This window comes from Molothrus ater, chromosome 2 (genome assembly GCF_012460135.2).
Source record: "Molothrus ater isolate BHLD 08-10-18 breed brown headed cowbird chromosome 2, BPBGC_Mater_1.1, whole genome shotgun sequence".
NCBI classification, from domain to species: Eukaryota; Metazoa; Chordata; class Aves; order Passeriformes; family Icteridae; genus Molothrus; species Molothrus ater.
Window position 1 is genome coordinate 86,566,185 of NC_050479.2, and position 25,101 is coordinate 86,591,285.

At 47.9% G+C, this 25,101-nt stretch overlaps 1 protein-coding gene across 1 annotated transcript; it reads right to left on the reverse strand.

Moving 5' to 3' along the window:
* Positions 1-4,878: 4,878 nt before the first annotated feature.
* Positions 4,879-23,201, reverse strand: TSKU (tsukushi, small leucine rich proteoglycan). Its single transcript, XM_036392793.2, is given in 4 exon segments — positions 4,879-7,423; positions 7,426-8,282; positions 20,566-20,652; positions 21,224-23,201. Coding segments are annotated over 2 exon segments (1,056 nt in total). The 5' UTR covers positions 8,276-8,282; positions 20,566-20,652; positions 21,224-23,201; the 3' UTR covers positions 4,879-7,217.
* Positions 23,202-25,101: the final 1,900 nt, after the last annotated feature.

Here is a 25,101-nt window from a genome sequence, read left to right on the forward strand (position 1 = left end):
ATGAGTTTTGGGAAAAACTAACTGAAACACAGTATTAATCATCTCATATTTTCTGTGACAATATCTTTTTTGGATGTTGTTTACAAGACTCTTGGGGCAGGATCATTTCCAATTTAGACATGGTGTAGAGTTTGCCTTAGGAGATTGAGGATGCTGCCACAGGACATTTAACAAACTGTAGTAAAAATAGCATTGTGACATGATTGCCACCATGGATTATCCAGGCACTTCTCATGGGATATCATAGGTATATGTTCCATGTCCTGCCCCTTTCCTGTTTATTCAAGAGGGTTTTCACCTCTGCAGTCTCTGGCATGCAGGTCCCAGATGGCTCTGACAAACTCTGACAAACAGACAGCTGTTGGGCGGGGGGGGTTTGGAAGGCAAACAATCACTTAATTTAAAATTTAAATGAGAAAAATTCCATGAATTAGTATTTCTGGGGGAAATGAAGAATTTTTACAACAGTGATTAGGATTAGGAGCAAAATAGGGGAAAGCCTTGCCCTTTGTGTTCCTGCAAAGGAGGCTGCATGTAAGGACAAAACCAGAAGCTGTTTCTCACAGTGAATCTCACAGGAAACGCTATACCTTCTTGAAACTCTTGAAAAAGGTTCTTACCTTTGACACAGACAACAGATTAACAGGCCAGAGAATACCACAGGCCCCAGGATAACCCCTGTGGTCAGTGGGGAGCTACCAATGCAGGTGACAGGTCCGGTGATGCAGAGCTTGTCTTTCTTTCTAGGATTATTTCTAACCAAATAGTCCAACAGCTCACAGCCTTACATACATTTATCTTCACAGCAGACCAGCCACGGCCAAGTTTTAAGTTATAAGTAGGCAAGATGCTGAGAGGTACTTGGGAGCCCTCAGAACATCTGTTTAGAACCTAAGGTGGGTGCAGCCATCACTCTTAGAATTCAGTTACTATTGGGAAGAGAGACTTGGAGTGCTCATTTTGTAGACAACCATCCTCTTCTAGCTGTGCCTTCTTTTTAGTGACTGCATGGGATGGTTTGGCTCACTGAAATTCCTGAAAACTGGTGATCTTTGATTTTTCTTTGATATTTTGAAGTGCTACACAAATTCCAGCTTTCATGTAATGTAGAGGAAGGTCAGGACAACCTCTCTCTACTGCCCTACAGTCACAGCGTAACTTAAACCACCCATTCAAACACATCTCATAAAAATTGTCATTTGTGTATCCAAGCCCAACCAGAAAGTCCAGCATGGTAGAGGAGTTTGAACCTAGTTTCTTGGTGAGTAACCCATAACCTGTGGCCCTCTCGAGGTTCTCCATTGGCTGAAACCCCCCCCATATCATGTCAGGACAGTGATGTCACATACTTCTGCCAGTCCCTTGCTTACCTCTGGGCCATTTCTTTGTGTTTAATCACCTCTAAATTTAAGGGGCAGCTTGATTGCCCCAAAATCCATCATCACGTGCCACTTAGCAGCACCATGCTACCAACATCATGACTGGTAAAAACCCACCAGCTCTGATGTGCCATGCTCCCATCAAAAGAGGCTCTGGGAGGAAGAAGCCGTGTGTTTCCTTTAACCTACAACAAAGCAAAGCAGTTCAAAGAGCTGGGAAAGGAGGTTAACAATCTCTTTGAAATGTAGGTTCAAATTCCCAGCATGGCCCCAGTCAATTATCAGCAAGTGCTGTGACACTTGTACTACTAACGAGGAAGAAGAGGGAGGGGAGCATGTGACACAGAGGTCCAGACAGGCAGCAGCAGGGGTTAAAGGACATCACTAGGGTGGTGGTGGGAAAGTTACCAGGATTTTTTGCAGGCTTATTAACCCTTCTGTGGTGCACCCAGAGCAGAGGCCAGACCACTGGAATGGGTGGAGCTGGGCAGGGTGGCAGCACATTCCCCTGCCCAAAGCCCTTTGTGTCTGGCAGGGCTTTTTCGAGGGATGCACAGCGCCTGGCACAGCAGGCTGCTGCTTTCTCCAGGGTGTTCCTCTGTGGCAGCATGAACCACTTTTATTTTAATCCCATTAATGAAAAGCGGTGAGTGCAGGGGTGGGGATGGGGCAGGAGGGGGTGGGTTTGTTTTGGCGGTGAGGATGGGTGCACACAGGCATACAAATGCTGAGAGACAAAGGCTGTGATTAAGGGCCAGTATTCCAACTCCCTGCTTATTACAGGAAAGGATTTATCTGATGGCCTAGTTTCAGCTCCAATTTTCTACCTTTTAATCAGGTTCCCAGGTCTCCTTGTCCACTCAAAAAGGAAAGGAAGAGGAAATCTCAGGGTGATGAAGCAGGAGTAATACTCTATAAACATGCATGGGTCAGAAGGTTTTGCTGCCCCAAAACTTTCCTAGGAGGCAGATCCCAGGACAGGCAGAAGAGAATTATGCCCAGCCATGCAGTGTTTGTTTCTGGCATGGCAAGAGTGCATCTGTGCTTTCCCGCCTGACCAAGCCAGGGTTGTGTGAAACAAACGTGCTGGAAATAAAAACCTTCTGCAAAATGGAAAATGTACAGAGGAGCAGCTATTTTTAAAAGGGACAGCACCTACTGCTGTTATGAAGTCAGCCACATAATCAGTCAGCAAGGGACTTCTGTGGGCTGACAGCTGACTGCCAGGAGAAATGATTCCAGCAGACTGATGAGAAGAAAATGAGAGTTTTTGGGTACTGAGAGGTGCATGTTCTCTAATAAAGAGAAGAATGTGTGTCCTGTACTGCCCTGGGCACCAGGCAGTTGGGGGGAAGTGACCCTCACTGTCCTTCCCCACGTGCTGGAAAGGAGGGATGAGATGCTGATAACTCTCCAGCAGACAGAACACCACAAGCAAATGCAAGCTCACTCACTACTTCTTCCTCCCTTAGCCAGCCTAGCCTTATTGCTGAGCCTCTGCTGAGGTTTTCCTGCTTCTAAAAATGTTGAGCCTGTAATTAAAACGCCCATCTTGCTTGCCAGGGCAAACACATCCGGCCACAGAGCTGAGCTGGTTGTGGAGACAGCCAAAGCTTGCAGCTAACCAACATGGTGGGCCTTCCTGGCATGGGTAGCTTTCCTGGCAGGGATGGCTTTTCTGGCATGGGTAGCTTTCCTGGCATGGGTAGCTTTCCTGGCAGGGATGGCTTTTCTGGCATGGGTAGCTTTCCTGGCATGGGTGGCTTTCCTGGCATGGATGGCTTTCCTGGCATGGGTGGCTGTTGATGCCTGACACCAGGTCCATCACACACACAGGCTGACATGAAGCTTGAAGGAGGGCCTCCTCAACTCATCCAAGCCCTGATGTGCCCTTTTTCCTCTGTGGGGACATCAGTGCTGTTTCAGGTGTTTCTGCCCTGCTGGTGCAGAGGGGACATACTTGGGTGATGTGGGGGCTCATGTTTCTGGTAGAGGCTTGCCTGTTTCTTCCCATTCAGAGGATTTTGGAAAGGCTATTTAAATAAATAATAATCAAAACAATATTTTAATTAAAAATAATCGAAATAATTAAGTCATTAATAAATTAATAAATTAAAAGCTGTTGCAAAACAAGATGTTAAGACAAGGGGGTAAAGGAGTATTGGGAGGGACAAGATCTAACAAGAGTGCTGGAGCATCATGTATGTGGGGCATTCACAAGGAGGTGGGAGAATACAGCTTCAGACCCTTGGGTCCCAAGATGTTGTCCTTCCTCAAGAGAGGAAGATATTTTCCACCTCTTTGACTGAGCCCACACCCCTGGACAGAAGTGATTCCACCCCAAAGGGGTGTGGTGGTGTAGCATCATGGTCATAACCTTGAGGCAGACACCAGAGGAGCAGTCATCTCTAATGGCTAGTGGTGGTGGCTTTTCCCCTACAGTCCATAATAGTCCTATGAGCAAGATTTGGCCTTCCCTGGTGGCCACACCCCAGGCTATCATCTGACTGCCTTGTATGCCATCTGGGACAATGGGGCATTTTGGGGAACCAGGTGAAGAACCAACAGCCTCTTCCAGGCTGCCTGCAAGTCTGCCTGCCTGGGTGGAAGATACAGTTGTTCCTTCAGGCTTGGAAGGAACAGGAACATTGCAACTTCCTACAGGCAGCTTCCTCAGTGGGGCCCTGATTGCACCACTTTTATACACAGCACCCAGAAGCCTTTAAAATTAAATTTGCTACTTAAGAGCAGGAACACCGCTCTGGAGAAGCTGCAGTTTATTCTTTAGGTGCAAAGGCTCTGCATGGTCTTAGCCCCCTGTGCAGCAGCCCCAGCTCTGCAGAGGAGGGTGCTGAGACGGGATTACGTGTGTCTCACTGCCAGAAGCTCTGTGGTCAGGCAATGTTCAGCTTTCTGTGCTCTGGCATCACTTCTGCATCCCTTTCCTCCCTTCCACCCCCACAGACTCATAGACTCTTTAAGGATGGAAAAGACCTGCAAGATCATCAAGTTCAACCCTTAACCCAGCACTGCCAAGTCCACCATTAAACAGTCTCCCTAAGCACCACATCTACACGTTCTTGAACGCTTCCATGGTCTTGTGTGTCTCCCCACATCACCCTGCCTGCTGCAAATCCAGCCTTTCAACACTAGCAGAGCATGTCCTGGATGGGTCAAATCCACAAAGAAATCTCCACCTGCTCCACGAGCTTTGGAGCAGGTCCTGGAGTAGGGAATTTGCACCACATGCTCTCTGCTGCTTCACAGCCATGTGTTCCTAATTTCCTTCAAGTCAACCAGAGAAGCTGTCAAGTCTTTCCATCACTGAAGAACACAGTGAGCCAAGCACCGTGGGACAAATCCTGCCCCTAATTTGGAGACGCAACACCCATGGGGGCAGTGGGGATCAGCAGAGAAGGAGAGAAGCCGTGTTGCACTTCAGATCCAGTGACAGCTGCCACCTGCTCAGTATTAAAGCAATAAATCTGGGGGATCTGGGTTTATTCTCCTCCAAATCACTTTATTACATTGTGAGTAATCACAAAGCCTTACAATGCTGCAGGTTCTTTAAAAAAAACAGACTAACACAGCGACAGTATTTGCCAGCTTTTGCTAAGACTAGTTTAGCTAGCAGCTAGCGTGAGATTACACAAAGAAATCTTGCAGTCTCCAATTGGATTGTCACATTGGGTTTTAAATTACCACAGTGCTGCAAAGACAGTAACTTTGACAGTAGGTGATAACTGTAATGTTTCATCTATGTACAGGCTTAAAAAAGTAAACAGCTTTCTTTAAAAAAAATACATTTTCTGCCAGCAGAAAATAATTCTCTTAAAAAGGCAAAATCCAGTAAAACCCCCACATCTTTCCTCACAAACTGCCCCTGTCCTGCATTGCAGTTTGTTTCTGCTCCCCTCCAGATCTCTGCCCATAGGCAGCCCCATTGCCTTTTTAAGAAAATCAGCGTTTCCTGTGATTGTGAAGGCTGGTCAAACATCGCAAAGGCTCAGTAGAGGGGAAAAATCCCCAAAACTGAAGGAAGGGGTGAAAATCCCACTCTAAGCTACCCAAACAAATTATTGAAATTGAGATAGATGGAAATGTGGGAATATTTCAGTACCAAATTTCAGTATCCAAAGTTAGGTGTTGACTCTGACTTTTATGGAGTCAGTGGGTTTGGGCAACAGGGTTTCCACTTTCCAAGACTTTTGGGGGTATGAGGACAAAACCTGAGCTTCTTCCAACACTCCCAGGGACAATTGTGAGATGAGTTTATATCTGCATCATGTTTACATGGATCTCCCTAAATCAAACATTGAAAGTGGCCCTGATGCAGGGCTTAGAGACCAAACTGCAGATCAGCTTGAGCATGACCCCGATCCATAACATCCCATCCCCCTGGACAGAGCATGCCAGATGTGGACCAGACCTCAGCAGTCACCACCACTGCTCCTATAAGCAAATTGGAGGCTTCACACATGGCATTGAGACATGTTGTGCTGCCTTCTCCCACTTCCTCCTAGACTGGAGAAAAAGAGGGTCCAGAGGGGTTCCACAGCATTTCAGCAATGGAGAGAAAAAAAACAAAACAGCAAAACATTGAGGACCAGGCTTTTTATCAGATTTCAGTTTATCAGATTCACTTGGCAACCAAGGAGCTGTGTGAGAGAAAGAAAAGCCACAATTCTGGAAAAAACCCCAAAAGATCTTTCCTTCGAAAAGCAAAGTGCTTCAGGGCCACAAGCATCAGTGTTAATTCTTCCCCTGGCATGTTCTCAGAAGTGTTTTGGCACTGCAAGTTGCCTTACATATGCCCAGATGAGCTGCAGATGTTGTGCTCAGATGGGGAATGTCAGCCTGGAAACAACTTACTCTCATATCTCTAGGACTGCATCTTGGTTTGGTAAGGTCATCAAGAAAGAATCCCTGTCAAAGTTTCTTTCCAAGCTTCCCCAGAAAGGGAGGAGGGATTCTTTTCAATTTTTTTTTTTCTTTCCTGAGTTAGGCTACATGTTCTCTTCCCTTTGCGGCCTCCTTCATCAAAGGCGGGTTCCTGGGTGAGATGTGGCTGTTAGCAGACCCCTCTGCTTCCCTTCCTCTGCTGCACATCATCTCTGACCAATGGCTCACCGAGTTTAAAAAGAGGTTGCCAAAGCTGGACCTAAGTTAATTAGACATGAAAAGGATCAAGGTGGGAAAACAAGGAGAAATTGGTGGGAAAATGTCTCAGCTTACTCAATGTTTGTTGCACACCTATGCAAATAACATGTAAAACCCAGCATGTTAAGTGCACCCTGTATTCAGGTTTGTCTGGAAATGTTTCTTCAAGACTGAAAGTGCATGACAGAAAACAGGGTGCTGCTAATGAAGGCAACATCCAGAAGGCACATTTTGGGGAGTAACAATTAAAAGAAGGATGATGCATGGGTTTGTAAGCAAGCAGCTACAGAGCTGGTACATTTTGGTGTGTGCTCTGCAGAGGTGTAGCTTTGATCCTACAAACGTGTCTGAGGAATGAAGGGTTTGCTCCAGACTGAGTGTTCTGCCCTGGGACCTGCAGAGCAGCTTGTCCCTGCATGGTCCAGCATCACCGCTCCTGAGCCAACGGGAGGAGTGAGGACATCAATGCGCCGGCTAAAATCCGGAGCCTGCGGATAACGCAGACCGAGATTTGAGAGTTTATAAAATCCACAAACAATCAGCTATTGGCAAATACAAATATATAAATTATTGACAGTTTTACAAAAGGCACACTGCAACCCATCTTAGTCCGACACCTGTACAAGTCCCACGGCTCCCCACCCTCCCTGTCCCGCCCCTTCTTCTGCCCGGTTTTCATCACAAAACATAAGGTGCTGCTGCTACAGATCCATGGCTGTCATGGCAACTGAGGACTTCTTTTTTGGTCAGCCCAATTTGTCGGTGGTACTGTCCTTCTTTGATGGTCTTGAGACACTGTATGTCCTTCCCTAAGGTGATGCTTTTGATGGAAGGCAGGTATTTCAGCAAGGTCTTTGGCAAGGATGAGATGCCTGTCCCAGAAGATTGAGCTCTTGTAGGGAGTTCAGACCAAAGATAACTTCAGCAGACAGTGACTTCAAGTTGGGATTGTTGGATAAATCCAGAACCTGGAGGGCTTGGAGCTCCTTGAAGCTCTGAGGAGATAACTCCCTAAAGCCATGCAGGCCACTGAGGGATAAATGAATCAAGTCTTTCAGCCCCGTGAAATCTCCTTTCTCAACCTTAACAAGAGGGTTTCCATCAAGATTTAAATATCGGAGAGGAATGCCTTGAAGGTTTGGTACAAATGTTAACCTGTTTCCAGAAAGATTTAAGTTCTGTATGTTGGGAATGCTCTTTTCATGGTGTCTTGTAATTGTTCTGAGCATATTATTGGATAGATCCACATTCAGGGATTTGCCTTGTCCTTTTGAAGCAAAAATGTCTATAGCTATATCCAAAAGTTTGTTATTGCTCAAATCTATGTCACTTAGAGGAGAACTGGAGAAACAGTCCTCTGGAAGGACTTCCAGAGAGTTATGACTCAGATCCAAGGACTCCAGGTACCGAAGCCTGGAGAATGTCGTGGAAGAAATCTTGGCGATTTTGTTGTAGCTCAGGTCGAGACTCACGAGGGTGGTGTATCCAGGGCCAGTAAGCATTGATTCATTTATTGTTTCCAGTTTGTTTGATGATAGATCCAAGTAGGAGGTGTCCAGAGGAATTGGGACAGGAACAATGTGTGAGCCTATTCCACTGCAGTCCACCTTGGTCAAGCTAAAGCTGTCAAAGAGACCAAAGGTTTCCACTTCACAGTGGCAGCCAGGGAAGCAGGTTTTTGTGGTACCAAAGCAAGGAAGGAGAAGCAGCAAATTGAACCAGGTCAGGAAATGCATTGTTCTCCTGGAAAACAAGACAATAGAAAAGCAGATCTAATTGCTGTAGAAATTACTTTATGAATCATGTGTAACCGTTTGACTTATGCAGTTTTGTCCTTTCTCTTTACAAAAGGAGAGATTAAGCATACCCTTAAATAGCATGGATATCCCAAAGACTTATTCTCTCATGTTATGAATCCCAGTGGGAAATTAATGGAGAAAAAACATTGGGTCAGCAGTCTTTACACACATAGCCAAACTGAGGTGAAATTGGAAATGAGCTGTAAGAACAGTAGGCTGCCTTAAAGCATGATCTATCAAACATATAAACTTTTGACTGGACCATGGAAGAAAAGACCAGCTCCTTACTGCACAAATGGACATCCCATCTCCCTTCCTTGGACTTCAGATGCAGATTTTAGAAGTTTGGATTTGTATCAGGTGGCTAAAAACAATCCTCCTTGGCCTGGTGGCAGCTCCTACCAGAGCAGAGGAACCGAGGTTTATTCACTCTAACCTAGCCTTTGCTGTGGTGGGCCTGGCCCCCTGCACAGTGGAGACAATTTGCTTCATATGGAGTCTTTGGGGAGCCTCTGCTAATTGCATTAAGTGTTCTCTCTGATTAACAGTGCCAGTAAGCAAGGAGTTCTCTCCACTGCTTTGGTTTTGACCCGTCTCCCTCCAAGACAGTTCTGCCTCTCCATCATCTCACGCAAGGGAGGCAGATCAGAGCTGATCTGCACGCTCCAGCTTTGCTGAACCTCTTCAGATGGCATCCGAAAAACTCGCCCACACAACAGTGGGCAACAACAGCTGCATGATTTCAAGAGACAGCCAAAACAATTTTTAGATCTGGAGAGGGTACATAGGAGCATGTCAGCATCCTGCAGGTCAGCACAGAGGCAACAAGGTCTGTCCTTGCTGGTTCCTATTGCAGCCATGGGTGATGACTCCTCATGCCTTACAAACGAGATCTCCAGAAGGCCAGAAACAAAAAATCTCACCAAACCAGACAAGCATATCCATCAGCACTGGTCCTTGGCTATGCTGCTGGCCATAAACAAACACTCACATGCCAACTGCTCATTTAATAAGAAAAAAGTTAAAGAAATCCCTTTAAATGAATGTTCCCATCTCCACTTCAGCGTCCCTGGTCTCTTACCTTTCCCACCACTGTTTTAAAGCATTTCATTAACTTCCTTGCAGTATTGAGTTTCACACACACCCTCTGATCTGGCTGAGATTCCTTCCTCACAGCCCTTGCACCTTCCCAAGACCATTTCCTAGAAATTCACACTTCATCTCCCCTCACCCACCTCTTGTATTCAGTTTCTCTCCCTTTTCAGCATTGTCTTCTTGGCCCTGCTCTTATTCCCAGGAGACTGACTGGGGACTACTTGCCAATGTGCAAAAAAAGTGCAAGGGGGGAAAAATGTTGCAAAAATACTGTCCTGATCACTGATGTGAGTTGTATGGCAGTGTCTCCCAGATCTCCTGCAAATAGAGAGCAGAAACTGGGACTCTGGCCAAGTTGCCTGCAACTAAACCATTGCTAAAGGCCCCTTTGGGGTCCATTATTCTATAAAAAAACCAGAAAATTGGTAAGATGAGCCCTAGCCTCAGCCCATCTCAACTGTTTCTTGAGAAAACACATATGTGTGCAGAGAGAACATAGAGGGGTAGGGCTCTTCTCTGCAGACACTTTTCCAGATATTCCTTTCCTAATGACATCAAGGCTGATCCCCTCTGGTTCTGTGCAGACAGACATTGCTGCCTTCTGCAGTCCCTCCTAAAATAAATGCTACTATTTTTATTTTTTTCATGAAGCTGCATTTGGATTGCACTGAAATGTTTTATTACCAGGGGAGGTTACAGCAGTGGGGAGTTCCTTGTAAACTAAAACTGCAAAACCTCAAATGTTAAATATCTCACCTACAGGGAAGTACCTACATTGGTATCAGCCCAGTCTGCTGGCATTTCTTCTCCCAAATTCTACCCAGTGGCTATTCCTACTTGATGTCCCTGTATGGAAAGGACTTCCAACTTCTCCTTCAAAAGTGCAGCTCGTTTCCTCAGAGAATTGTTTTAGCTCTGTTGGAAGCTGAATCATACACCAGGAAGTCCAAAGACACACCAGTATGAAATTTTACTTTCTGAGCACTGCTAAAACCTTCATTGGCTTCTTATGGAGCATCTGACCTAATTTAACTGGGAATAGACTTTTAATAAAGCCTGTAGTGGCAGGACAAGGGGCAATGGTTTTAAATTAAAACAAGAATAATTCAGACTAGATCTAAGGAAGTAGTTTTCTGTGATGAAGGTGGTAAAACACTGGCACAGGTTGCCCAGAGAGGTGGTAGATGCCCCATCCCTGAAAACATTCAAGTCCAGGTTGGATGGGGCTCTGAGCAATCTGGACTACTTGAAGATGTTCCTGATTATTGTGGGGGTTGGACTGGGTGGCCTTCAAAGGGTCTGTTCCAATCCAAGCTATTCTATGATTCTATGAATTGAGAGAATATTGAAAACAGATGCTGGGCTTTGATATGCACCTGCTCAAACCCTTTTGACATGGGAATTCCCCTCCTGATCAGCCTCAAAAATGATTGCCAGAAGTGGGCAGATACAGTGACTCTCACTGCAACATCCATCACTTCAGCCAGCAGTAAAGACAAAACATGACACAGCTGAAATGTAGTACACAAAGCTCAGCTGAAGCATTTGCATAGCATCTATTGCCTCTTCCCTCCTCACAGCACTGCCACAAATTCTCCCTTACTGGGTCTGCAATTGCTTTGCAGATGGGATACAATCCATTAGTACCAGTTGGAAACTCCCCTATGGAGCAGCATGGAGCATCACAGGCAAACATGCCACTTGGTTAATAGCTCTGATAAAATATAGGAGAAATAAAGTCATCTTCCAGTCCAAGAAAGAGACTCCTGCATTGCCAGATAATTGGCAAAAAGCTTAGTCAGGTACAGGCATGTTTTATTATACTGTGGAACAACCGATAGCTCTCTTTGAAATGGGGAAAGAAACAGACTGCAGGCATTTACAGTTCTGTGTACAGTGTATATTTGAAACTGCACCAAAATGCCTCTGGATTGCTGCCCACGAGCTGCTTTGTTGATAAAGGCAGGAAGCCAAGGTATCCCCTTGTAAAAGGAAGAGCAGTTATCCTCTTGCAACACTGGGGAGTTTCACCTAGGTAAACACCATGGACAAGAAACCACTGGCACCATCACCTAGGACAGCAAGGGGAAAGTCACTGGGAGAAAGCAGCCCACCCAGGGGCTGGTTTAGCCATGTCCTCTTCATCTCTATGGCTATTGAGGTACGAAGAGATCCCAGTGATTGGTTTTGGGCATCTGGAAGCTCTAGGGGTCTTTTTATACCTGCTGATTGCAACATGAGCTGCTGGGGGTGCAATATCTTCCGCCGTGTTTCAGGTGCCTATAGTGATGCAGGGCTCTGGTCTTTATATCTTGCTCATCCTTTCTGCAGAGCAAATATTCTGAGACAACCATAAGGAGAGCCTGTGGGGGTTAATGGAGCCAGTGTTGGACCAAGCTTCTAGCAGGATGGCAGCCTTCTCCTCCGATCCCATATCTCCCCTTTAGCCTGCGGATGACCTTGTGCCTTCTCCCTGCTATGCTCAATCATTGCAACCCCGTGTGGCAAGACTCACACAGAAAACCCACACTGAGATTTCCCAGCCAAAAAGCTGCCAACATTAAAAGCAGATTGCAGAGGGACGCCAGGCTCAGATGATGGTCAGGGAGTGAGGTGGGAGGGAGGAAAGCTTTGTTACTGTGTTGTTGCAAATTCATGCTTCTCACTGCATTTGATTTCTTCCTTCTCTTCTCCCTTAAAGACTTTTCTCATTAGGGAGATCAGCTGACACATCCCTCCCTGGATGAAAGCCCATTGCTTGGGGACTGGCCCCCTCTTTGGGAATGAGGATATTAAGAGGATGCTACCTAGGCTACCTCCAGTTGCCCTGGCAACCACCAAGCTGGAATTCCCCATAGCAAAAAATCAATGACTAATTAAAGAAATAATACAAGGGGAGGTGCTTTAGAGTTTGCTGTTTGATGGAGTCAGGAAACAGCTGCCCCATTCTTCATTCCCTCAGCCTCCCTCAACATGCCTCTGAACAAAGCATCCTCTGAAATGCAGCTGGGGTTGGGGCTAAAGGCCCAAATTCACCCAATGAAGCTTGAAGTATATGAGTAAGAAGTGCAAAAAAACTCCCAAAACACTAGGTGTCTCTACGTTGGGGTGAAGAGAATGAAATTGCTCCAGAAGGGGATGAAACTAGCCTAAGACCATCCCTGGAGATGTCACTCTCCCCCTTGTCCATGACAGGGTAGGAGAATGCCCAGTCTCCCTGGTTACTCCTTCCCACCCCATTCTTGGCTGCATCTTCCAAACCCTAGTCCTTCCCAATACCCAGGTGCACTTGGATAAACCAGTTTGGGTCACTGATCCAACAAAAACCCCTCTGATCTTTCTCTTTCCCCTTTGCTGGGTCAGTTTTCCAACAAATTCTGGTGACCATCCATAGAGATACCAGCTCTCACACAGGAGTGGAGAACACAGAATCTATCTTTTCCATAGCAGCCCACAACCAGACCAAATTAGATATGAATCTGTAAGGCATGGCAGATAGATCCTGGTAATTTCTACATTTTTTGCCAATATTAATTCTGGATGAGCAGCAAATAGACCAAATTTCAAAGAAAAAAGGCAAAAAGGAAGAGCTGAAGTCCACCTGTCCCAAATAGAGTTGTTGCCCTAGCAAAGGACAAAAGAGTTGTATTAGCAACAATATTTCTGGAGAAAAATTTTAGGATTGTCTTCTGCCTCTTGTATCAGCCAAGTAAAGAAATAAACAAAGTCTTCACAGCAAAGCTCACCAGGCCCACTTGGCTGCCAGCACTAATTGGGGTCAGGGAAAAAGGAATGTTATTGGAAAGTGAAACAAGTGCATAGGTTATGATAGAGGCCATAAATCCTCCAGACTGAGGGGAAAAAAAAAAGTTGGCTCTGGCTCTTTCTCTTTTTAAATATCTTGGAGTCTAAGTGGCAGCTGGGACAGCAGCTCCAGAGCACCAAAATGCTCCAGAGTTTCTTCTCGACAACAAAATTGCATAAGAGACCTTTCCCCCCTTTCTCCACCCATTAATTATTCTGTAAAATTAGAATAATTACTGACTAAAGTGCAGCACTAGCAGCAGCTACACTTTTCCAGCGTGGACTCTCCTGGCTGAGCCCAAATGACGCCACAGATGCAATCGCGGTCGGGTCTCCAGATCCCATATGCCAATTTGAGCAGGCAGCAAAACTAGCTCAAACCAGCCTACAGCCAGAGACCATTAAACCCTTGCTGCAGACACACACCCCTCCCATAATAAAGAGACTGCTGCTGACAAAGTTACTCCTTTTTACTGTTGTGTTTTTTCGTGTGAATCTATTGAAAGTAAAGGTCATTCAGGCTTTTGCTTCGCCTGCTTCAGACCAGCTCTTCCTGCAGAAGGCTTCCCCACATAAATGCTGCAAAGAGCTCTTGATAAATATTATTAAACCTCACAAAAAAAATGTTGGTGTAAATGGGAGCAGCGTTTTCTGATCCGCTTGTTACATTTTGTTGTTTGCTGGTTTGGAAGACACTTTGCAAACAGTCCTGGTTTTATGCTCAGTGTTTGAGACTTCTGGGGTTTGGGGAGAGGGGAGCTAATGGGAATTCAAGAAGTATGTGGTTTTTATGTTTAATCCCGCATTTGTTAGATGGGTTTGAGAGAGGTCAGTGGAGTTACTCTTGGTGTAACTCTTTCTGAAAGAAATCAGAAAGATTCTGATCTTTCAGCAGGATCAGAATCAGTCCCTTGGTTCTTCCAAATCGCACTTGATTTCATGGAGGCCTCCATCAGGAGGCATTGCACAAGTCACTTTTAGGGGATAAGTTATCACCCTTCACTTCACTCTGATGGTTTTATCTGTGAGACTTGCAAAGCTGCTTAGCTAAGGCATCCCAAATTTTCTAGTGGGATATAAACACAGGGATTTGCAACCCTATTGCCTTACCAGTGCATGCAAGCATTAGGATAAGGGGAAGCTCAGCCAGTGGAGTGGTGACTTTAGCCCTTATGGTTTAATGTAAAGAGACACCAAGAGCTTGAGGGGAGTGAAAAGGCATCCTGCAGGGGCCTGAATCCTGCTTTTTGCTCCATGTTCCTGCTCCCTGGGAAAAATCAGAATGAAATGCAAGGAATGCAAAAAGAAAAAAAGAAAAGATTTCGCTATGAATTCCTTTGTGCTTTAATTATTTTGCCTGGCAAGATCATGGAGCAGATCCTCATGGAAGCTTTGCTAAGGCAGATGGAAAATAAGGAGGTGGTTGGTGATAGCCAACATGACTTCACTAAGGACACATCCTGCTGGACAAATTTCATGGCTTTCTATGACACAGTTACACTGTTTGTGGAAGAGGGAAGAGCGACTGACATTATCTACCCGGACTTGTGCAAAGCATTTGACACTGATCCACACAACATCTTAATCTCTATGGAGAAAACGTGGATTTGATGGTTAGATGACTCAGTGGATAAGGAAGTGGCTGCACAGTCATACTTAAAGAGTTAAAGTCAACAGCTTGATGTTCAAGTGGAAACCAGTGAGGAGCAGGAAATTGCATAATCAGAGACAAGATGGTGCTTCCTGATCTGGACAAGAACCCCATTGCTCTGCATCAAGTCTGTGTTTGCAAGACTTGAATCTCACCAAACCCCATGGAATAAAGGTTCTGGACAGCCAGAAGGAGCAAAGAACAAAAAATAATATGCCATTTCACATTTTTCTGTCTTGGTTATTTCCATGTGCTTTTCTCCTCTCTGGATAGAAATTGCTGAGCCAAAACTGCAATGACTTTCCTGCATCCAAACATGCTCTCCGTCCTTTAGGGAGACTTTTGTAGATGTTACAGGGGATGGGATAGATAAGACTAGCAAAGGCAAAGTGAAATTAAGCATCAAAGACATCAAAACCATTTCACAACCCCAAAGGCAAAGCCAAGCAGCCCCTCAAGCCACCACATGGGCTGCAGAAAAGATGTGTGTGATTGACCTAGGGGTAACTCCAGACTGTACAGCTCCACACTATGTATCTGTGTTCAAATATAGAATCATTTAGGTTGGGAAAGACCTTGAATATCATTGAATCCAGCTGTTAACCCAGCACTGCCAAACCCACCACTAAACCCTGTCCTTAAGTGCCACATCTGCACATATTTAAATGTCTCCAGGGATAGTGACTCAAACACTTCCCTGGGCAGCCTGTTCCAATGCTTGACAACCCTTTCGGTGAAGAAATTTTCCCTAATTTGCAATATAAACATCCCCTAGTGCAACTTGAAGCTGTTTCCTCTTGTCCTATTGTTGTTACTTAGGAAAAGACACTGAAATGCTTGCTTGGCTGAAAGTCTCTGCTCTATTTTTTTAATGTAAAAAGAAAATCCTTTATTTAATAAAGAAATGGAAAGGCTTATTAAAATAAACTTTGTTACAACTGTTAATGTCACAATTCCCATCTGCTTTGCAAGAGGCCACAGATAATTTATCATCCTACTGCTTAAACAGCTAGTTGTTTATTCCACTTGTGCAATCTTCCCCCTCAGGCATCCCTCATTCCCCCTGGAGGAGGAAATCAAGGTGCAGGGTGGTGTATTTTGGGATCTGACAAAAGGAAAACATGTGCAGGCAGGTCTGCCAGCCCATACAGTAACTTCCAGCTCATTTACATCCATGGCTGAAATACAATTTCTGCCACACTAAAAGCTTTGTGCCTTGAAAAGATGCATTTTGTGAGGGAAGATCAGCCCAACTCCGGGGATTTTTCCTCAAGTGGGAAAATGCTGGCGCCACAACCAGCACAGGAAAATGAGGAATTAAATCACTGTGGCATCGGGATTTGCAAAACATTCCCACTTCTCTGCTCAGCCCAGAAAGCTGTCAGCTTAATAGCAGTTTATTCCAGGTGGAGGAATTAGTCTCCTGTGGATTTTGAAAGCAATTTTGCTTTCCAGCCTCAAGTCAAACTGTGCTTGTGCCCAGAGGGGGCATTTCCAAAAGGAAATTGTTTGCCAGGCCTCCTGAGTGGCTGGGGGCAGGGGAAGGCAGGTGTTGGAGAGGTGCAGCACCAGGAGGGATTCACAGGGCTCTGTGGGAGCAGACAGGATGTGAGCATCCCAGCCCCACCATTGCCTCCTGGCTATTCCAGCTGCAGAACCACTCAAACTGGGAGCTTTGGCAGCTGCAAGTGGTTCCCAGCAGTCTGGGATGCATGGAATCAGTCAAACAGGTGCCAGCAAGGGATGGAAGAGCTCAGAACTTTCTCCTGCTCTAGAATCACTTCCAGCATGGCCATCCTGAACTCTTTCACCCCTAACAACTCCTATTTCTTGTCCTCCCTGCTCTGCTTGTTAACTGTGAGCATTTCCAAGAGCAGGAGGCCACACTATTCCGGCACTCACTGAGTATAAGAGAGACTTCATCTCTGCCAGGAACACAAATATTTTCTTAACCATCTCAAACTCAGCCTGAATAGAATTTTTATCATAGCGACATGTACCAGAATGGGAGGCCTCCGTTATTTTGGCACAAACTCAGGAACAGACCAGCCCTTCAACATGGTGCTTCATAGCCAAAGGAGAGGTTTACACAGAGTTTTGTGCCAGTCCTAGAGCATTAGGACTGCTGTAGAATGACTTGGTGAAGCTGCTCCATCACCTCTAGTGCCCAAGAACCCACTGCGAGGCACAAAGGGAGCCTGGGAGTGCCCAGGCTTTACCCAAATCTCAGCAGTTACCTTGAGAGGATTAAACCCTCCTCCTTTCTTAACTTGTGAATTATTGAAAGCAAAAATGATGCCAGCAAGCTTCTCCTGGAGCCTCAGCCCTTGGTGGCGCACACCTGACAGCCAACCCCAGACAGCTCCTGCTCTGGCTCCTGCTATGATGATACTTTTCCACTGCACTCCAGCTCCCAGAGACATGATATAATTCCAGAGGAATGCACTCCAGGATGAACACCATATGCCAGCGAGGTGCAGCATGGGGAGAGAAAATCTCCTGCCCACAGTGGATACTTCTGGTTTTAGCTGTTGGAAGAGCTGATCAGCCATGCCACTGTGCCCAGCTGGGAAATGCCACATGCCATGCACATCCCTGGCATGGCAGCTACCAGGTTCTGTGCCAGGGAAGTGCAGGTTGCAAGGACCCACCAGCAGCTCTCTGGTCAATGAGGGAAACACGTGATGCCTATGGATATTCCCCACATGCCTGAACTGGATTGCTTCCAATCACTCCAGAGGGCAGGCCTGAGCTGCAGAGAGACCATACTGCATGGGTGGGTTCCCCCAGAGAAGATGAGCTAGGCAGGGGGAAGGAAACAAGAGAGAGGATGGAGGAGAAGGTGATACATCCCAGGGTGATGCCTCTGCTCTTGCTGGTGAGACACATCCCACCAAGAGCAAACAACTCATCACAGCCTCATCATCCTGTATCTCTAATGGCTTTCCAGCTCTTTCTCCTTGAATCATAGAATCATTAAGGTCGGAAAAGATCTCTAAGAGAATTGAATCCAATTGAATCCATTACAACAGAGGGGGCTGCAGATCATGTTTAAGTACTGCCTCCAACAGCATGCCTTTGTCATGGTGCAGCCAGCACTGGAAAAAATCATGAGAAAGCAGAGGGAAAAGAAATTCAGCCTGGCTGGGCAACACCTTCAGCCCTAGCAGAAGGATTTTAAGAGGACTCCATGCAGCTTTAGCTCTCTGAAAGGCAGGAGATGCCAATCTCCCTTCTCCTAACAGCCCTGAGGGGCTGCTGACTTCAGTCAGCAAGGGCAAAACAAGGAGACTGGGAGTTAAGCTGGGTGCCTAATGGCACTGCTCCAGCTGGCCCAGGGATCCTTTGTGGGCTTTTTATTTGTTTTTGTGGTTGGATTTTTGTCCATGCACAATAATCTCTGGGCCCCTTTGCTGTCTATGGCTCTCAGCATGCAGCTGCAGACCCTCCACTGAGGAGATAATAAACACAATCCTGACCATTATTGTTGCAAACAGCACAGCTGGAGGCTCCCATCTCATTCCCCTTATGGCCTTTCTTTGCCCCTCCTCTCCAATAATTCTTGAATCATAATGCTGCAAACAATGAATGCCAGTGAAACTGCTTGGTGGAGCATCAGCTGGGGCTTCAGGAGCTACCCCCACCCCAGTGAAGCATGTGAGACATTTACTAGACACAGTGGGTCTCCTACAAGGTTTGGGAAGGGGGGATTTGGGGAGGGGAAGGGTTGTAGGTAGAGCTGATAAAGGGTTTACCAGTAGTGTGCCATTCCCACCATGATTCCCACTGCAGATGATGCTTCATTGCCCCCATGATGTGCAGTATCTCCTCAGCTATTTCCCTTCCCTCCTTGGCCTGGGATTCTCCAGTCCCTCTTGGTTGGTGGAGGATTTTGGAGAAAGATCATCTGAAGTGGGTTGAGAGAGCCATTTCCCCAGCAGAACCAATTTCCCACCACTGATGCCACCCTGAGTCCCCATTTAAGTGCCTCAGTTTCTCTCCTGACACTTGGAGAAGTACTAGGTCTGAGAGGTGTTCACTCACCCCCATCCCCAGGTTTAATTCCCACCAGTTTAACTGGGAAGGGAGCACAAGGCCTGTGGCTCTCACCCCACACAGAAGTCCCCAGCCAACACTGCCACTGCTGTAACTGCTCCAGACAAATGCTACCACAGTCCCTGGGCACCATGTCCAGCTCCTGCCTTCCTGGACACTCTAGGGACAGCAACCCTGCTTTGCCCTCTGCAAAATGGGCAGCCAGGCCAGGGGAGAGGGAAGGGGATGGATGAGACTGGCCAGGTTCAGTTACCTTATGATCCAATAATTCTTTGAATTGGAGATTGCTTGCAAGAAGTTGCAATGCTTTGGTCCTGGACAGATACAAACTGAACTTCTGTAGTAGGATTAAAGTGCTTTGGAGAAAGGATCTCCCCTGTTTTGCTCTGTGAAGTTTGGCCTCACCATGACAACTGCTACAGAGTTATCGTTCTCAAGGATAGGAGGAAAACAGGCAATTTTGGGGTCAGGAACATGTCCTGCCCCACTTGGAGACAGGTGACACAAGCCCCATGAACATGTGTCACCTCAGAGGTCTGAGGAATCACATCTGATTTGACCCATCAGTCACAGCAGGAGTTTGAGTCTCAATTTTTCATGAGGAGGATTATCTTATTCAAAGTAAAAAAAATCTTTGAAAATACAGTGCCCATCCCTGAAAGTGTTCAAGGCCAGGTTGGACAGGCCTTTGAATAAGCTGCTCTAGTGGAAAGTGTCCCTGCCCATGGCCAGGGTGTTGAAACTGGATGACCTTTAAGGTCCAACCCAAACCATTACATGATTTCTCTCCCCACCCCTGGGTTTGAGCTGCTGGCAAGAATCAGGGGAAAGGAGAGGAATCACCATCACAGAGACAGAGACAGCAAAAAAGACTGAGGAAGGGAGAAAGGGGAAGGAAAAGAAACGCTGCAGACACCGGCACTCAGACGTTACACACAGCACGTGGCCCTCTGTCTGCTATGCTGAAGATAAAGTGCTTTTTTCCAGTTTGCCACTGCTCTGACAGGAGATTTCCAGCCTGGTTAGTGCAACTCAGGAATGTCCCATGCTAAGGCAGCCAGGATGGTTTAATCTCTTGCAGTGTCTGCAAGCAGACGGGAAGGCTGGGGTGATTCCCAGAGCACAAATTTCCTTCCCCTGCTGCTGCACACCATGAATGCAATAGAAACTCCCAGGAAATTAATTCCACCCCCCTCTAAAAAAAAAATTGCAATAAAAATTAAAATATGAAGATTTCCTTGTAATGAATGGCTGAGCCATTCATACATTTGCCTCGATAGGTCCAGGTGCCAAGTTTTAAGACAAGAAACAGCTTGCTCAAGCCAGCCTTTATCTCTTCCCAGCCCTCAACATCTCCGTGTTGGGAAGTTTCTTTTGATAGCCTGCCAAGGCAGCCAGTGCCGCAGCTACCGTGCAGAGCCTGGGGGTGCCAGGGGTCAGGAGGGCTGCCGGACAAGGATGCCTTGTCTCATCCCACCCTCCAGACTCTGCTTCTCCCCACCAACCAGCTAACAAAAGAGGATAAGGAGGAGGAGGAAGGAGGAGAGACTGAAAGAGAATAAAAAAAAAAGCAGTTAGGGATGGAGGGAAAACTCTAAACCTCTGGAAGACGGTGGCTCACCTTTTATTCCCAGCTCAGTCTTGCACAGGAGTGACACTCACTGCTGCTCACTGTGTGGCTGCCTGAGGGAACACAGGATGCTTTTCCCTATATTAAAAAAAAAAAAAAATCCACAAAACCCCTAAGAACTTCTGCATGTTTTTTCCCCCCTTTTCTCCCAATTTCCTCTCATCCATTCAATGCTGGCTTGTTCCTTGCACTTAGTTGTAAAGAATAGGGGTGCAGGAAACCCTCATCCCAACCCTGCAGCCTTTCCTGCCAGTCCAGCCTGTCATCAGAAATTAATGTCCCCTGGGATGTCTGTCACGTCCTCGTTCCCTCCAGGCATTTTGTTATTGCTCCCCACTGCCTCTGACAGCAGCTGCTCAAATTCATTCACAAATCAACAACGTCTGCCCTGCTCCAGGATGCCGCAAGGGAAAACCAAAACCCGTCCGAGTGCTGCCCCCCGAGCCTCCTGCCTGCCCCCGTGTCGGCTCCGCTCCCCCGCGCACCCACCGCCTCTGGAGCACGGCAGGGCAGCTCCTCCTGGGCCATTTATAACCCGCATGGGAGCAGGCACCTCCCCGTGCCCTCCGGGGGGCCGGGACCGCCTCCCGTGGGTCACGGTGGGACCGGAGCCAGGCCCCGCTTTGCCAGGACGATGGCACACACTGACCCGCTGTGCTGTGAGCGCCTGGCTGCCTACAGCCAGCCCCCGGCCAAGTTCAGCCTGCAAATCCTCCCAGGGACGCGCCAGCTTCCTCCGCTCCTTTCAGCATCTCACACATCCAGCGTGCTTCTTGTTCCCGGAGAGATCGGCGAGACGGTCCGACCCTGCCCTTCCCCGCCGGCTCTTCTGCCGGTCTTCTTCGCCCTGCTCCTCACCGCTGCAATAGCCCGGTGCTGCCGGCCGAGCTCCGGAGCGGCAATCAATGCGATATTTCAGCGCAACGCCAGCGATCGGCACCGGCTGCTCTCCGCACAGCAATGGCACAGTGTCCAGCCAGACAAGTTTCCCACTGTAACTTCGGTGAATGCTGTTATTCAGGCGGACGGCAGCTGATTTATCATGGCAGGCACACGGGGAAAGCTTTCCGTTCGGGAGGCCGGGGGCTGCTCGTCCCGCTGCCGCGACGAGCGCCGTGAGCTCAGCAGGGTTCGCTGTGCTTTCCTTGCAGCCGTGCTCCGATGCCTTCGCCGCCACGGAATTGCATTCCCGAGCCGTGCTGGCGAGCGTCGGCTAACGGAGGCGATGCCACTTCGCCGCGACAAAAGCCACCAGCTCCATCCGCGCCGCTCTCCTCCCAGGCTTCCCAAATCCCAAGCCAGAGGAGTGAAGTTGACAGACCCTTTTGATTCCAGAAAGCTTGGCACGTGTTGTGGTTTACTGAGCTAATAAATCTGCCGTGGGCTGCGCCTTTTAATGACTGCAGCATTAATAACAAGTTTCCTGGGAGCTGCTTGAAAGTTTACAGGGTGTGTGCACTATCAGGGGAACCCCGTGCTTTCTGACCTCCTGCTTCAGAAGTCACACCCAGCAGCTTCTTTCATGCTTGCTTTCTTTCTTTTTCTTTCTTTCTTTCTTTCTTTCTTTCTTTCTTTCTTTCTTTCTTTCTTTCTTTCTTTCTTTCTTTCTTTCTTTCTTTCTTTCTTTCTTTCTTTCTTTCTTTCTTTCCTTTTCTTTTGTCTTTTTTTTTTCTTTTTTTTTCTTCAATGAGAGAATGAATAAATCTTGCTCAGCTTTCTCTCTCCCCTTCCCAAACACACCTTCCCCATCAGCTTAATCCACTCACAGATGGGAAATTCCCAGGCAGGAATGCCTTTGCCATGCCTTTATCAACATAACCCGGGGGAAAGGACCCCCCCTCTGCACCTTCCAGCTTCTACGCCCCATCAAGCCGACCCCTCCAAGCTTTCCTTTCCTTCCCATTTCTCTCCTTACCTTGAGTAAGCTCCAGACCCTGCGAGCCCCCCAGCACCAGAAACCCACCAAAAAGCTTCTCTTCGCTCCCGAGAGTTGAGGGGAGGGCCCGGAGAGGAGGAGGAGGAGGAGGGAGAGGAGGGGAGACAGGGAGCCCTGTGTGAAATCAAAGCCCCGAAGCCGGGCACGGGAGGCGGTGCGGAGCCTCCAGCTGCTGCTCGGATTACTCTGCAGCCGTGGCGATCCCGAGACCTCTAGAAACCACCATTCCACTGGGGGAAGGAGAAGTGAAGGGATTCCAGCTGGAGACGCTTCATCCCGGGAGGGCAGCCGGGCTGGGGGCTCGTACGCACCCACCGCACCGCAAAGTTCCCCCTCTGGAAAAACCAGAGGTGGGGAAAAAAGTAGTTTGCTTCCACCCGAGACCTCTGTCCTTCCCCTTACCCTGTACCCCCGGCCTCTGGACCCCTTTTTCGCGAGGAAAAACTCACCACACGGAAAAAGTTTCCGCACTCTGAGGCTGGGGAGGGCTCCGCAGCAGGGACCCCCGGGGCTGGCCCTGCGCATCCCCGGGGAGGTGGCAGGGAGGGCTCAGCCCATCGCGGCACAGCGTCCCCCCTCCCCAAAAATGAGCCCCATGCTTCTGCACACGCGGGGAAGTTTGGAAGGGGGTGCAGAGAGGTGTGCAGGGGCTAGGGAAGGGATGGAGGGCGCAAGGAAGGGGTGGGGGTCAGGGAGGGGATGCGGGGTCAGGGAGGGGCTGAGGGCAGAGGGGGGCACTCACCGGGCCGGGGCCGGTTCCCACGGCGGGAGCGGGCAGGAGCGGGGCTCGGGGCCGGCTGTCCCCTTCTGCTCTCCTCCTTCTCCCTCCTCCTTCCCGTGCAAGGCGTGCAGCTGGCCGGGCAAGCTGGCTGCCCCCTTCCCCGCAGGAGGAGGGAGGAGGGAGCTCAACAGATGGCTGCACACAAGGGAACATCTGGGTGGAGGAGGAGAAGGAGGAGGAGGAAGGAGGCAGGAGGCAGGACTTGCGTTCGACTGTGCCACTCCTGAGCTGGCAGACCCCCCTTAACAGGGGAAGAGGCGAGGGGAGGTGTCGAGACAGCTTTGCACATGCACACAGTCCCCCTTCCTGCTGCCTTGCATCCCCCCTGGCTAAAATTCCTTGTCGTTCCTTTGCTTTCTTGGGGATCACACCGGACTTGCCCTTTCAGCACAACCGTGTTTCCAGCTCTGACCTCTGCAGGGCTGTATTTGCAGACGTGAATTCTATTCCTGAGCACTGCCTTCATTCAGTTTTCCAGCCTTTAGTGCCAAGATCAGCTTTGGCACCCCGGGGTGCAGGTAGGACAAGGCAGCACCAACGTTTGAGCAATGCCAGCAGGCAGGAGACTGGGGGTTAGAAATTGTATGGTGCAACCCTTGAAATAAATAAAGAAAAAGACAAAACAACCAAAAAACCCCAAACAAAACAAAACAAAACAAAACCACAAACACCTCCGCCAAAAAACCCCAAAAAACAAACAAAACCAGGCATTAATCCACAGTGTGGGGAACAGAAAGTCTGAACCCTATCACTGGAGGATAGGCAGTGCCTGGGGCTGTGAATGAGCAGCCCTGCATCAAAATTTCTCAGCTATTGGATGTAGTGGCCCAATGGTGGCTTTAGTCATGATGGTCATACTGGAAAGAGAATCAGAAGTCACAGAGTCATAGAATATTCTGAGGTGGAAAGAGCTCACAAGGATCATCAAGTCCAGCCCTGGGGGGAATTGCCCATACAGGTATTAAACCCACAACCTTGGCATTTTTAGCACTAGGCTCAAACAGGCTGAGCTCATCTCAGGGTGTCAAGTGCCTCATGCCATGGTGCCATGACACTGGAAAAGGCAAAAGGGACTGCAAGGGTCCATAGGTCACAGAGGACATATCCTGTGGCTGGCTGCAGCTTCTCATATTCAGCATCTTGCACCCTTTGTGTATTACTGGCCTGTGCCACATCTCAAGATGTGTGGTTGCTTGTTTCTTAAAAAGTTTAAGTTAAGAAAGTACAATCAGGCTTCCTGTTGTTTACTTTTAGTAGCACCAAAATACCGCACTTGCCCCATATTGATGATCAGGGTAACCTTCAAGCGAGCCTGGTGCTGAGATTTGTATTTAGCATCTCTCTGTGGTGAAAAAGCGGTGAAAAGGGTTTGGTTTGGTTTGGTTTGGTTCTGCTCAGCTGCTTTCTCCAAGAACATCAGTGCATGAAGATTTGCTGGGTGACCTCCCTGCCCAGCAAACACAGCTCTGGTCAGAGGGGCTGAGGCTCGAGGCAGGAGGTACTGAGGGCATCAGGAAGATGTCACAGTTGTTCCTCTCCACTCTCCGCATTTCCGAGTGTGGCTTATCCAGGATATGTGCTCACTCTGCCCGTCTCAGGAGCTGCTTTTCGGGAATCACCATCAGACTGTGAAAGCACTGCCAAGGAGCAGCCCCAGGGAGCCAGAGAGAGGAAATGTGTGCTCAGGACTCAGCTGGGCCGAATGCTTTTTGGGGAAAACCATGGGAAAACACCCTAGTCTGGGCTGGGATTTTCCATGTAAATGTCACAGTGATATCTCCAGACATGAACAGTCTCTTGTAAGGCTCCA